General features: G+C 41.7%; 1 protein-coding gene across 1 annotated transcript in view; it reads right to left on the reverse strand.

The window, feature by feature from the left end:
* Dora (Dorado) overlaps positions 1–15,670 on the reverse strand; it is a 47,894-nt gene that overhangs the window by 2,645 nt on the left and 29,579 nt on the right. Inside the window, exons 2-16 of the mRNA XM_043416475.1 lie at positions 8,058–8,309; positions 7,420–7,601; positions 6,294–7,289; positions 5,800–6,111; positions 4,469–5,101; positions 3,825–4,330; positions 3,515–3,671; positions 3,183–3,382; positions 2,572–3,064; positions 2,291–2,419; positions 1,985–2,198; positions 1,425–1,813; positions 1,107–1,211; positions 640–1,007; positions 141–290 (exon numbers count right to left, since the gene is read on the reverse strand). Of these exons, the coding sequence (XP_043272410.1) occupies positions 141–290; positions 640–1,007; positions 1,107–1,211; positions 1,425–1,813; positions 1,985–2,198; positions 2,291–2,419; positions 2,572–3,064; positions 3,183–3,382; positions 3,515–3,671; positions 3,825–4,330; positions 4,469–5,101; positions 5,800–6,111; positions 6,294–7,289; positions 7,420–7,601; positions 8,058–8,309 (5,086 nt within the window). The remainder of the gene's footprint in view (positions 1–140; positions 291–639; positions 1,008–1,106; positions 1,212–1,424; positions 1,814–1,984; positions 2,199–2,290; positions 2,420–2,571; positions 3,065–3,182; positions 3,383–3,514; positions 3,672–3,824; positions 4,331–4,468; positions 5,102–5,799; positions 6,112–6,293; positions 7,290–7,419; positions 7,602–8,057; positions 8,310–15,670) is intronic.

The following is a 15,670-nucleotide window of genomic DNA, read 5'->3' on the forward strand; positions in this document are numbered from 1 at the left end:
AAAAAAATAAAAACCAACAATGCCAAATATTAAAATGACGAATACGAGTTTATGGCAAAATAATAAAGTCAATTTTATGAAACGTATCACGCTGATAATTATCATGACACACTCGAAACGGGGGCACCGCTTTTTTTTACCGTTTCAATGACTGCAGCCATTCCTTAAATTGCGTATGACCTTCGGGCGTAATGTGAAAAGCAGCACGCGCTGCGCAAACGACGCTCGCAAATTCCTCGTACTCGCTCGTTATGAGGTGATACAATTTGTGATGTATGCACTGGATGTACCTGCAATTAAAACAGACGTTAGTCATATGTAATTACATTAATCGTGGAATTGACAAATGTATTTAGCGGTATTTTCGCTGAATATATTATGAAAAACGTTTTCATAATTGTTGATCGAAAATTCAATTTATTGATTAAATTTTCTTAGAAATCATTTCAAAAAGACTCAGATTCAGACAAGAGACATCACAAAACACTATTTTTTCACGAAACTAGAATCGTAGAATATCAAAATCCTTATAATTTTAATAAGCTTGAACGAACTTTCTGTTGATTTTCAACGGATCTTCAAACGCTGAAGACAATGAAGATAAATTTTGTCTACTAATAAAACTCAAAGTGTCCTCACATTTGTTGACATTTGTGAACGAGAGGAGCGAGAAGAGCAGATCGTAGATGTTGGACGTAAAGTGCTGGATTGCTTCGTGAAAGATATTTAGCGGCTTCAAGGGCAACGTCGTGAAGTACAAAGGGACTGACGATACTGTTGACTGTGCATATGCAAAGCTTATGAAAGCATTGCGTTCCAAGGCGCTTTGAAATTCTTAAAAGCCACTTAACATCCTCCCCGTAGGGTGGATTTCGCGCGTATTTAGCCTGCGGTCTGTCGTCGTGGACTCTTCGCGCGAGAGTCTCCAAAGCCAACATTCCTACGCGATAGGCAGCGACCAAAGCTCGCAATTGCTGAGGGCTGAATGGTTGACTTTGCCTGTGAACCTATTGAGGGCGAAAATAGAACGGAAACTTTCATAAATTACTCCATTATAAGAGAGTACATTTTTTATTTGCGTTTCTCAACTTTCGTAAGAAACGTACCTGCGGCTGCGCTCTCACCGTGGATATTATTGGTTGTGCCTGAACCAAAGAAGGCCCTGGCATCCCATTTTGTCCCGGCATAGGACCACCCATATTCGCTTGAACCTGTTCAAACAGGAGAAGAAAAACGAATTTAAATATCTTTGAATTCTCATTATTGTGTTGAACAAAAAAAAATAGTTAAAAATTTGTTTAATTAATTTTACTTCGAAACAATCAAAACGAGATTTTGCAGAACTTAAAGTATCGAAAAATCAATAATTTTGTTCTTCTTTCCAATAAAATTTTTCAACTAGGTTATCTCAAAAAATTCCTCACATTGACCGGCATCGGTTGTTGCATGCTGAACATATGGTGAGTCCCTGGTGGTGGATGAACGTTGACGGTTGTCACGGTTGGTTGTGATGCATAATATTGTTGTACCGGTGGCGGTTGCGTCACTGGTGGGGGATGCCGAGGATGCTGGGGATGTTGGGGATGTTGGGGATGTTGAGGATGTTGAGGATGTTGAGGATGCTGAGGATGTTGGCCGTGCTGTGGATGACCGGGATGAAAAGCAGTATGGTAAATCTGCGGAGGCCGAGGTTGCATGTGAGGCGGCGGCGGCGGTAAGGCTACTCTGTGAGGAGGCATCGGCCCACCAAAGGATGATATCGCATGATGGGGATGCATGAAGCTGTACGGTACAGCGTACGACATTGGAACTCCTGCAATCATTTGAAACGATTTATTCAACGACGTTCATTTTTTATCATTAATTGTTTGGGACAGTAATGGAGCGATTGAACGACATTTTTCAGGGTTGAAAGGCATACATTTTGAGTGATGCCAATTGTATGATTTTTTTTTTCACATATTATACGCGTGTAAACAATTACCTAAAGGAGCCAACGTCGTTATAGCCGGATGTGGTGGATACGGTTGCGGGGGTGGTTGGGTGCTCGTTACAACGACCGTCGGAGCTGGGCCCGGCATCATTTGTCCCGTAGCCAAATCAACCGTTGCCCCTGTGTCAACCATAAGACCACCATTTGGATCCAACTGTAAAGGATCGTGTGGTATCTCGTCCTGTTGTTCTCCTCCGGGTGTATGCTGTGTAATATAAGTTTGTGTGTGAGGTGAGTTTTGTTCTGCACAACATAAATTTTCCATACAATTTTCAAACGTCGATAAAAAATGCTCACCCTAAGATACAACTCGTACCAGTATTTGGCAACTTGAAACAATACTTCGGGATAAACGCCGCCGCCCTTTGCGGTATTTTCAACAGTGATGCAAGCTTTTTCCAGCATAACATCACTTTGTTCTTTGCACTGAAATAAAACGTACAACAGACATGTTTCACTATTTCTTTTCACGTCATCGAGTCGTATGATTGAATTATGGATGCTCAATATAACTTGACTTCGAGAATAAATCTCCAGAGACGTTGAGAATTGTAGAGAAACGAATTTTGATAAATTACCTGCAAAATAGCTCTTTGAATCTCGTTTGGATTGAGAGCGTGAGCGTGTGGCAAACAGGAAAGTGCGAGTTCGGCTGCTGCGCGAACCATGTTTGGATCGCTGCCCCTGGAAGATTTATCAGCTATACTGACAGCTTCCGGTGGTGTTAAATGACCTTCCCAACTGTCGATCAAAAACCAAATAGCTGGCGCACCAATTTCCATCGCTTGCCCAGTTATCCATGAGACATGACTCGAGTAAGTGCGACTTAGCCAATTACAACTGACACAATTGTGCAGACCAAGAGCATAAAGACCGAGCTGAAAGGCACACATATGTAGAGCACGCTGAGGACCATGATGGTTCTGATTCGTCGAGGCTTGAGTGAAGAGCGATGTTGAACTATTGCCACCGGCTTTTGCAAGCACGGTCTTTGCAAGCTCGAACATAAAATGAGCTCCCGCTTCCGAAGGTTGATTCGGGATCGATGGGTACACTCTTTTGCTCTTGTACCTGCGAAATGAAAATATAAAATTGCTCAATCCATATTTATTCAAAGCATTAGGTAACAGTGGCATTTCATATTTTGTAGTGAATAATAAACGCGATTTAGGCACAGTTTTTATCGAACCTCGTTTCCTTGGTCCTTGTCGACACAGAAGTCTGAGTCATTTGGGGTTGAACGGTCAACTGACTCATGCCTGTGTCGAGTTCGGCACTCGTGCTGCTGTGAGGACGACTGCTCGTACCAACACAGTTATCCCCATTAACACTGCCGTCAGCACCAGCCAGTGGTGCCAAACATGTTTTTGCACGACGAATACTTGCCAGCTGTTGAATAAAATTGCATCATTAGATAGAAACTTTGCATCAATACACGTTTTACACATTAAAAAATACATTTTTCCATTCTTGTGAGCAAAATATCGGGATATTTTTCAAAATAAAGTTTCACAATCATACCTGACTCTTAGTTGGTGGATTGGAGCTGTAATAACTGCTGAGGATTGGCGCTTTTATCAACTGATGAACATCGCGATCCAATAGCTTGTCCATTATTTTAGCTACTTTCTTGGGATCGTCCTTGTAATGAACGAGTATCGTGATAGCCAGATCTCCTCTGAAATAATTGTTTACTCGTTAGATTCAATCTTGAAGTCAGTAAAACTCGAAGCATACTTTTCCCTTATTTTCCTGTTGCTCTCTTCATACATGGTTTTAAATGCAACAGGACAACAGAAGAGATTTTTATCATAAAAATTTGAGAACCTACCTTTGCCGACGAGTTCCTTCGCACAAGAGAGGATGGTCGGCTTCGCTAACATTGGCTTTGAGTCCGAGTGCGGCAACAGCCGCATCGAAACCGAGATTTTCATCGCCCGCGTTTGCAAGTACAGGCCAATCGGCTTGAAGTCTCGGTGTATTGAGAGCATCAAAGATAAAACTCGCTAGCATTATCGGTAAAAGGGCATGGCCTCGAGACCTCAAAACACCGTCCCTCAACTGTTCGGCCCTGTGTCGCACCATGGACAATTCAGCCGGGCCGAGTGGTATTCTCTTAAGCAAACCAACGAGTTCACTTTCCTGATGCGCCAATTTCACTTCCAACGGTTTCGTACTCGCTGGCGGTCGGGCCATTTCGAGCCCAAACAAACCAACCCTGAATGCAAGGTTATGATGATCCGGATTTTCCGCCAATACAGTACAGAGAAAACCACATTTTGCCAGTGTCGCCGAAGCCAAACACGTCAATTGATGCGATGCAGGATTCACTGGTTGCTGAAGATAAAAACAAAATCAGAGAGAAAATCAAAACGATTCTAGTATGTAAGAGTGAAAACCATCGAATTTAAATGAAAAATCGTCACAACGTACTGACCAAAGAACATTCAAAAAATGTAAGCATTTGCCTTATACCTTTTTACGTTTTCCTTTGACTGGCATCGGTGGAACTTCGATCATAAGGTTAGGAGGATTGACGAGCAATTCTTCGGCCAATTTGATGCCAAGGATGCAAGCTTCACGAGTGTGACCGTGAGCGGATAATCCTTCAGCACGTGCAAACAAAACGTCCCACGGATCTTCGGTCTTTTTGAGATTACCGAGTACAGCGCTAGCGTTCGCACTACCGGGTAAATCCACTTTCGCATCTTTACCCTCGTTAACAGCTGCACTAGCAGCCGCTTTCGGATCATAATAATAAACGTTGTACTCGTCACCGGACGGACTGTCACTGCTCGATGACGAACTCTCGTCCTTGGATGGTCGTCTCGATGGATCTTTCTCCGCGTCCGATTCATTCTCTCTCTTCTCAACGACTACTTTGTTCGTTACCGACGGTCCACCTCGCGATGTACCCGCTACGGGATCTCTGTACTCAACAACGTTTGTCCGCGCGCACTTAACCTCGCAAACAACACCTTTATTATTACTACTATCACTACTATCACTATGCGTCTCGGACGAGGCGTTTGAGCGATGCTTGTCCGAGTCTTGAGCGTTCTTTAAACTGACGTTACTGTTCGATGAAGATTCGCTACCGCCTCCCTCCTGAAATTTACAAAAATGTTATAAATACGTCGACACACAGAATAGACTCGCGTGTTAAATATCAATAAGAAAAACATGAAATCAGCGGAAAGGCTTGGAATTCATTTTAAGGTTTAACCATAGTCACAGGACCAATACATACGTTCATACTCAAAACACGACAAACACTCGAGAAAATCAATGTTTGCCAAGATTCCTTTCGGAGTTACAAAAATTGGTACAAAAAATCTTTCATCGTGATCCCGATTCCTCGACTTAGACCCCTGGCATTTTGCGAAAAACGCATTTATCAAAACGGCTATAATGACAATTACCAGTTTTATCTTGCAAGCAATTTGTGGCATTTTGAAATGAGGTATGCGTTTTTTACGAAAAACTTGACTTTTCAAGTATTTATGAATAAAAATGAAAACAAAATATTACAAAACTTGCTTAGGAGACAAAAAATCGTTTCACCGAAATTTCCGGACGTATGTAAATCCCTTAATTGTAAGGAAATTTCGTAAATTGTGTTGTTCAGTTTTTAAAGAATCCGACATTTGAAAAAGAACTTTTGAATTTTTTGCTGTGCTTAAGGAAGAAAAAGAAAAGTTTCGGAGACGTGGAGTGATTGGATGATTGAAAGAAATGCTTGGAATATGTTAGCGTTAAATTCACAGTGAAAATTTTGAATTTCGTGGAGTTTCGTATTCCCATACCTGAGAATCAGTGTCGCCACAAGTTACAAATTCGCCATAAGGTGGTCTAACAAGAACAACTTGACGTGGGCCCAAAAATGGTGGCAGATTCGCCATGTCCGCATCGTTTTCGCAAAAACCCTCAGAACTCACACTGCTTCGATTACCGTCGCCGCCGCCTCCCCTTCTCGAGCAGAAACCCGGAAATTCACGAGAATTAAGTCGCTTCCTATCCATATAACTGAACTCAACCAAGCCGAGGTTGAGGGGACGTCTGCCATGATGGTGGGAAGTTGGTGGCTGGCAATTCAATACAGCTGCGCTCGAATTCACCTGAATTTTGAACAGCAACAAAATTTGAGTAAAAAAAACGCTCCAGTCGGAGTGCAAGTCGTCGCTGAAACGCGCGAATCTCCGTCAATTTTACACCAACAAATTTCTTCGAATTCTCCTTTTATTGCATAAAATAGTGAGCCATTCGGATAATATTTACGAGCCAGTGCGACAAAACGTACCTGATTAACCTCAGTCCGTATATCACCGGCATGTCTGAAGCAAGTGAACGGACAATGATACATTGGATTGCTGCCAGCGGTATAAGTGATACCAGGCAAAGGATATTCGTCCCAATCCATGTAGCAAGCTTCAAGAGCAGGTTTGAAGCCCGTGAAAATTTCGAGGTCGGGTTTGAGCGAGTCTTTTTGGGGTCCAGGATGGCTGCGATTTTGTGTGTTATGGGAGACGGTGCTGCCACGACTTTTGGTTACTTTGTCGATGATTTTCATGTGCCAATCGGTGAATTGTCCGTGGAGCATTTCACGTTCGGAGGGTGAAAGGCCAGGATTTAGGGCGGCGAGTCTCCAGAGAACGACGATTTCGTCGCACAGAGAGGAGCAAGCGTGCTGAGCAGCTTGGGCGCTACTATTGACACTGCCATGTTTACCGCTGCCATGTCCGGTGCCGTTGAGAAGAGCGACTTTCGTGTTGAACCACCAAACAAGAAATTGCTCGCAGGCCATGCATTCCTCGGTTATTATTTCTAAGAGTGGAATCGCGTTGCGATCGGTACGTTTGAACATTTCGCGAACGATCGACAACAAATTCCACATTCCTTCGGGCTCGCGGCCTCGCAACGGACGCAACAAAGAAGACCATTCCGTTGCCGCTGGCGGGGCTGTCGTACTCAAATAATTAACATCGCTGAACACTATTGGCGCAGGAACACAGAATTTTATGAGAATCTTCTTGATGTTCCCGTGGAGAGTCTTTTCGTCCAAGTACCAGGAGGTCTGATCGTGGGCCGACGCCCCCGCCGTCGGATCCGGGGCGCCGCAATAACTGTTTATCGCGCTCGGTTGCGCCGACAATAGTTCGTCCAACAAACGCTGAGCTGTTGGCAATATCTGTTGCGGCAATTCGCTTATCAAATATTGGGCGAACTTTTGCAATTGTTCACGGTGCAAACGTGACAGGGACTCGCTCACTGGTGCTCTCAGGCATACTTGCGTTGGCTGCGGAAACAAACAGACGAATTAATCTCAGTGAATCTCGCGTGTTGGTGGTACAACTTGAGAAACTCCCGTTTTCTCATTATTCCTCGTATTTACACTTCAAATAAACGAATCAGTCAAACTTTCTTACCATGTGGATTCTGTGAAGACATACGGCGACGACATGAGAACACCAGTACGCCGTTGATGAGCAAGTGCAATTGCACGACGTGATACGACGACGATCAAACGTAACGGCGACATTGAATTGGGTCCTCGCGCCGCTCGATGCCGAAAGCATTTGAACGTGAACACTTGCGCTCAAATGAAAACCTGAAAAATATTTCAAACTCATAAAAAATCATGCGATCGAATGAAAATACACGAGATGAAAAATTGGCTTCTCAGGCATTCAAATTATTTTCAATTTATCCATCATTTCAATCGATTTATTATAAATTACTCCATTTCTTGAGGGACACGATTCACCTGAGACGAAATGCGGAAAGTTTGAAAAAACTGGTGAAAAAAATGTTCGTTGCTTTAAGTATATACAACAAAACGCAAATGAATAGCCGCAAATTTTTAACGTCGTTATTCGAAAATAGAAAGGTTATGAATTTTATTCTCCGGATTTTGGTATCCAGTCGATCCTTCTTTCCATAAACGAACGGAATTCTCATGCAGGAATGCTGAACGCGAATTCCAAGCATTTTATTCCGATAGTACGGGCTGATATCAAACGTGGCATGAACGATTGAGTCGACTATCATTTTCCGAATGACTGACCTATTTGTAAGGGTTCTTTGACACTTCGTGAACGGAATAAATGTTCGCCACGCTGGAACTCGTCGGCGCTGCCGTTTGCGAGGCACGAGTAAAGCCTTATGTCCTCCTCGTTGTCGGGGAAACTCCAGAAGGCTATCCTTAGCTGAAGTTGTTCCGGGACTGGCGGATATACGTGCTCCACGAGCTCGAACGGTATGTGCGAGGCGACGCATCTTGCTGACAATTCGCATAGCGTTGGAACGATTTGACCTTCTGAAAACACCAAAAATTTCGATAAAGAAAATTTCGCATTAACTTGATTGATAATTCATTCGAAATTTCATGATTTCATGAAAAAACCTTTCAGGATCGATGCTGACAGGGTTTTGTACCTGAACGTACAATTTGCGAGTGAACTTTGACTCCTGTACATTCCAACTTGGATCAGCTCGACATTGTCTTTGAAAGTGTTCAAAACTTTTGTATCTTTTGATCAAAGGACTTTATGAACACGAGAGCCAGAGTTTTCACACATTCGTAGAGTGTGCAACCTTCAAGGAATAATCTTCGCAAGTATTCAAACCACCGAGGAAAATCGATGGGACGAACCGTCGGAATTCGCCTGTACAACGAGAGGAAGGGGGAGGTTTTTGTGTAAAAGTAATTTATAAAAATTCGTTTGTAAAGACGTTCCGTTGAAGGCTCACGCGAGTAAATATTCGAATAATCATTTTTTCGTTTTTAAGCAGCCAGAAATTTATTTTGACTACGATACGCGTCCGGGATTCGTACTACTGGCAGTCATGAAATAATTGGCGCGAAGCATCGTAACGAGACATATTATTTAATTATTTAAATAAACAACGACAAATTTCTGGCTCAGAAATGACGTTTTTGTGCTTTCGATACAGCACCAAAAACCGACAGGTGAAATTCGTAGTTCCATCGGATGACGAGCATCGCAGCACCAACGCCACGTTCAATATGGAAATTTTAGTAGATACCGCATGCACGTGTCATCGCTTCTGCAATTTCGCATTAATACGACATCTGCATAAAGTGGATTAGTCGTGACGAGAGAAGGTAGTTTTGGAACGATGCGGGAGAGACTCAAAGCGGAACAGATTGGCAGGAGAAAAGTGTGTGCAGGTATGTAAATTTATATTAAGCACAAGGGTGGTGCGAAAAAATCAACATTTTTTTCATTCTCACACGAGATGGTGAGTATTTGAGGGGGAAAAATTTGTCTTGGATGCTGAATCCCAAGATCAATTCATTGCGACATGAGAAGTCCATTTTTTGAGGTTTTCGTTAATTCCGATTGATAATTATCGGAATCGTAGCAATTTATAGGAATGCAGGCTTGTATGAATGCTCGGAGAAAAATATTTCGAGTTCAAAGTCTCAGAAATGGCCACGGAGCTCTAACGAATCCGTTAGGGTAAAAAATAAAAAAATATCTAAAGATCGCTTATTCGAGAAGCAGCAAAAAATGGAAAGCAGCTTTCAGGGAATCGCATTTCTTTGTCGAAATGCACACAGATTCGGAGTTAGGGACGAACGTCTAAAAAATGAGGATTTTTTCCAACGCGCTCTTGAACATTTCAACAACCGACGGATTTAATCAGAATTTTCCTCGGAATTTTCCTTCTCGTAAATTTGTGGTTTTTCGAAACACGACAAGGGATGGAACTAGCTATTTTTCTTTTTCCATGTTGCAGGGCTCACAATTTCCAATTTTTTCCAGCCCGAATAAAAGAAGAGAGTACAAAGCTAGCGATGAAAAAATTCAACGAGCTGTAAAAACGACAGAATCTCAAAAGGAATCGGAGTTTCGGAATAAAAAATTTATGTTAAATCACTCTCGTGCATACATATGTATGGGTACACGCACGTATGCATGCACGTACAGGGATCGATGCCTGTCAAATAAGTGAAGTAGGTATATGCCGCACTGAATATTTACCGAATATTCGTTTCGTGTCTTCAGTCATATTTTATGGGATGTGGTGAAAAATGTTTGTCGTTTCTCCAGTCGAGCTTACAGTAGAAAAAATTTTGAAGAAAGTGCAATAATTTTATGAAAGCCATTTTCACTTCATTTCCAATTGATTGGCCTCTCGAGGTATCGTAAAATATAAACGAGGAGTTAGAAGAGTGACAAAAAGACGACGAGAAGAGGGGCGGGGTGGGGGGGGGGGGGGAGGGAAGAAGGACGAAATGGTCGAGTCGTTTGCAACAATTTGAGGAAGGGAGGCCCGTTATCTGGCGTGCATAAATATATTTTTCGTAATACACGTGAAAGAAAAGTGCATGGAAGGGTAGTGAACATAAAACGTATCTGTACGTCACGTAATTTGCGGTTCTGGAAGCCTGACGTCTCTTCGTGACCGCGAGATGGCGTGTGTCGTAGGCGCGGCACCGTAATTTTAATTTCAGTCGGGGGTGGAAGAGGAAAAAAAACATTAGCGAAGGAAAGAAAAAAATACGAGAAACACGAACTAACGATCGAAATTTCTGCGAACTTTGTCTCGATTCGTTTTTTTTTTCTTCTATTTTTCGAAGGGAAATAAATATTGGTATTGCCAGAAATGCAGAATTGCTTTTTCCCTCTTAAATGCTCGAGCTATTCGACAAAACTCATAAAAGCTAAGGGCCGATAAGGCTTTTCTGTTTGTTCAATTGTTGGCTCGCGTGCAATGGAAAAAACGCGGTGACAAAAGTATCTTTCTTCTATCAGTCGATTGATGGAAATTGGATGAAGTTCCAGGCTCATTCGCACATTTCGTTTAAAATTTATCAGCTTCGGAATAAGCTGGATTGCAGAATCGCGCAGTTCGCTCGAACGAAGCCGACGAAATGGTACTTAAATAATAAATTTCACGGAGTTCAAGTACTTCATCTTTTTCCTTTCTGTTCTTAAGGACTTGATCCGAATAAATATTTCGCACAGTTGTTAAGCCGGCCTTGGGCACTGCCCGAAAGAAAAATGCCGTTCGTTTTTTTTTTATTGTTTTCTATTAATTTTTATTGTGGTAGAGCTGCAGGCCTTTTTTATCTTTATTTTTCGCGGCGAAATAGAAAGAATTCAGGCCTTGCTGGAAGATGAAAAAGAGCTCGATTGAACGAGAATTTCAAGGGATCCCTTGAGGGTAGGAACAGTAGAAATAGTCAACAAATGGAAAAACAAGAGAAGGCGAAAAAGGGAGAATGAAATCGTGATTTATTCATTCTTTTGAAGACTCCCTGCAAGCGTCAACAAAATACACCCTTTTCGCCACCGAATTTTTTTGCTGGGATGAAAATAATTCTCGCTCTGGCTCGTCCGAGAGTTTCCGGCAGTGTGTATGCCGACGACGATATTTCGCGGTTTATCCGGATTGAAGCAACGCAAAAAACGACGCGGCGATGAGCAAACCAGCAATGCATACATACAAATTAAATTTTTCTACACGCTATTCCTGTGAAAATATTATAAAGAAATTCTCGTTTCAACGGAGAGGGACGAGAGAAAACCGACTAAAACGGAAACCCTCGGGCAAATCGGCGTTAAATTTCGTGATTTTCTGTAGCGAAATTTCTCCCAATTACCAGCAGAACAAATCAGAGAAACGAGCATAATCTGCTTATTTTAACGTTAAGGTAGTAGAGTTTTTCGTTATGATAAACTAAAAAAAAAAACTCGCAATTACTAACTAAAAACAAGTAACTAACTACTGAAAACTCAATTGATTCGCTTTCGTCGAAGTCCGCAAGTTTCGCGCTGCGAACCTTAAATTTAAACATTGAAACTCGCTGCTTCGCGATTCCTTCATAATTTTTCATGAAAATGGGAATCAATACGTGACCCTCTCTCGGGGGTCATGAGAGTGCAAATCGACGCACGTAATCTCAAATATTTGCGTGCAAAGTAACGCTGGGGCGCGGTCACGGGGATGTGCAGTCTCTATCGCGTGGGATCCGATTTCAATGAGTGCGTCGATAAACACTATTACCGTGTCGATAGCTTGCGGTCTCTTGGATCTCTGGCCTTGCCACCGTCCCGCACTTCACTGCTTTTCAATAGAACTTTCTAGACTCCCTGATGAGAAACTAGGTTTGGTTCGGTTCCCTGCGACAGAAGGTCGGCTACGGAATTTAAATTTTCGGGCAGACAAACAATCCGACGAAACTCGAAGCGCTACATCCCAAGTTTACTTCGAGAATGCTATATTCTTGAATGAGAAACAAATAAATCTGTCGGATGGGCCATAAAAATGGTGGACAATCGAATTATTTTCTTCGGTGATTTCCAACGAAACGTGAATTGGTAAAGCATTCAAAATGAAAATGGAGGAACGATCTGTTAAAAAATGTAGCCAATGGTTATTACTTTCTTGAAATAAAGACTGAAATTCAAGGGGGCCAGATTTAAATAGAAATTCACACGTCGACCAAATCCTCCGATTTCCACCTCCAAACACCTTCGAGTTCATTTCATCCACTGGATGTGCCACACTCAGAATCTGAGATTGCAATCCCGTTCTTCCGCTTCGTTTGATTCCAATCATTTTTTCCTTGCGCACCTTTTTTTCCTCAAAATTTCCATTTCTTGGTGTAGCGAATCATAAAATTTGACGGGGCGAGTGCCCGTTCGATGAAAGTGCTTGTGATCGATTCATCGTCGCGAATTAACGAGAAATCGAGGAGTTAGTGGCTCGTTAAGATCAAACGCGAGGAAAAGAAGACAACAAATTTATTATCATTCCGCGATCGTAAGAGTTTTCAATATTTCATAAATTTTATTCGCGCGCATTAACTCGCGATCCCCGTAAATTGGAAATGAGAAAAAACTTTGTTTTTCATTCCACTCCCAACCTTCTCTCTTTCCATTGCTCATTTATGTGCTGAATTCGCGCTCACATAATTTACGATCCATCATTAGATTAACTAATTTTTCATGAACGGTGCATCGAGGAAGAAAATGAATGAAGACTTTCCTCCTCCTTCTCCTCTCCAGCATCACACGACTTATCTACCCTGCAAATTTCGGGCATGACTCGTCCCCGCCGCCATCCCGTATATAAGGACACCGCCACGATAACGAGAACTCGAAGTTTTACGAGCGATAAAACTCGCGAGGATAACCCCTGTATACGTTCGCGTATTTATTAACCGAGAGGAGCCCTGCTCTCCCGTACACACAGTTATATATTCAGTTCACACTACTGCTCACGTGTTGGTATTTTTATTACATGTACAGATATACATATGCACATAGGTAAACCTAACTCTCCGGAAAGAGGGCTAGACGTGATAAATTTAATCACATGCTATTCTGTGCTACGTTGACCACCGATGAAATCAAAAACTCCATCCTTTCGTTTTTCTTTTTTCCTTCTTTTGTATTTTTTACATTATCACAGTTGAAACCATGCAAATTATGAGACGCGAGTTTCATAAATTTTCAGATTATTACTGACACGAAGAATATGCTGAAATTAATTATTCAGATTTTTCGTTATTTTGCTCACATTGTTTTGCCATTTTTTTTAAGGTGGTTCATGCACGAAATGATTTTCTCAAATTTTTAAGTGCTAGTCTTATTGGTTATTGAGATAAACGCGTTTAAATATGAAAAAAAATACACAGGCTTATTGGGACTATGCGCAAAAAATTATTCATTTTTTTCATTTCGAATGAACGCTTCTTACGAAGTTTATGAAAAACGTACAGAATAAAAATTGGGTATATAGTGAAAGTTTGGGAAGAAATTCGAGACGATTGTCTTACTAGTAATAAATAGTTACGTTAAAGATTAAACGAAATTGGTAATGAGCACTCGTATAACCTCACATTTGCTTATTTCGGCATTTTGTTTCTTCTTGGCTTGGGCCATTCCTGTCATAGCCTTCTGTCTTTTTATTAGCACTTTTTTCGTGATCCACTTGCCTTCCTTATTTTAGCCAGGGTCGAATAAAATTTCGAGTTCAGTCAGTGATGAATTCCCGATTAATTAATGGCTTGTAATTTCATTCGCCGAAAGATAAGTTGAAAAAATGTATTTACCATTTCAAATTAATAACTCTGACATCAATTTAAAGTGACGATATCTTCAATTAGGGAAAAAAAAATCGATCCAATTAAGTCACCTATAAAATACGATCCTTCGGGCACGATCTACCTTAATTAAGGTAGATTTCAAGCAAATTTGCTTGAAATTTCTATGGGACTCGGTTCGACGAATGAATATCTTCAAAGTTTTTGAATTTTCAGTATTTTTCATTACCATTTTAGCTCGTTTCTCATGCGAGATTTGTTAGGAAATTGAAAAGCTTAAATTTTCGAGTCTCTTTTTGATAGGAATGTACGCGTGAGTGATTCTCTTTTAAAGGGAGCCGGCGCGGCTCGAGTGAATTGATGCGGATACGTTGCCAGGCACGAAGATCGCCGGCAATAATCTCCCATTCATTTGAAAAAGGAACTGGCAATTTGCAGTGCCGAGGCGGAAGTAGACGACGGTGAGTTAAATATTCGGAGAAGCTTCGAGGAAAAACGCGAAAAGGGCGAAACGTTGAATAAGACAGGGAGAGTAGAGGCGATGAAAGGCGAGAGAAAATAGAAGTGAAAAGGGTGGCGGGAGGATACGGAGGGAGTGGCGATTTAATGGAGATCGGAATGGAAAATAAAGAGACGCGTTCTATAGTATTTAATGCCTGTGAGGTAAAGTTAGCATGGATATTCGTTAATTACAATTTAAATCAATTTGCCATTCATTTGTTTCGCTTCCTACCGGAACTTTCGCTACCTGTGGAATTAAAATAGCAATCCAAAACGTATACAAAATTCTTCAAATTCAATTATAATGTTGCAAGCTTCGTTATAAAACTTTATTTCGAATTCCAATCGAAAATCAGCACATAAAGTATTTCAAAAATGTTGCAACCGATCAACTGAATTTCCCACGAAAACGTTTCCCACTTTGGGGAAAAAACCCGCTTGCAGCCTGTTTCATCAGCAGGGATCAATTTATTCGCGGTGAATTGTTCGATTAATCGAATTAAATCGAATTAATGTACACCGGTTGATACAAGTGACACTCTAATTCAACATTTCCCTGTGCATTATCGAGATTTTACCGCCTCAAATGAATTTACGTTCTAGTAAAATATTATTTCGTTTGTAAACGGTGACGGTTTATCGACACTTTTCTCCTCGCCCTCGGCCGCCCCGCGCCCGCGAGCTCGTTTTCATTTCGTATATGTGTTTTGTCGAGATTGTGACTCGCTAGTATTTCATCAGCTTCCTTTTTCTTTGCCAGCAGTACGCGAATCCTTCATCCCCTTTTCGTATCCAACTATGTATTCTCGTCACCTAGCGTATACCCTGGAAATGTGGTTTAGTGGTTACGGAGGCGAATCAAACGCGGCACACTAAGTCGCGCCCGGGAGAATCATAGCCGGGTTATATAAATGCGATGTAATTCCGCAGCGATATACAAAGCCGCGGAGGCAACCAAAGGATTATCTCGAATGGTCAGTCCACCCTGGAGCGAAACAGGGACCACGATTATGTATATTTGCACGTACATAGTGAGTTCGACGTTCAATCGATCGATGCAGCCGTTACGCAAAAGTTCCCTGAAGCCTTTTACT

This window comes from Venturia canescens, chromosome 4, assembly GCF_019457755.1.
Source record: "Venturia canescens isolate UGA chromosome 4, ASM1945775v1, whole genome shotgun sequence".
Taxonomy (NCBI): Eukaryota; Metazoa; Arthropoda; class Insecta; order Hymenoptera; family Ichneumonidae; genus Venturia; species Venturia canescens.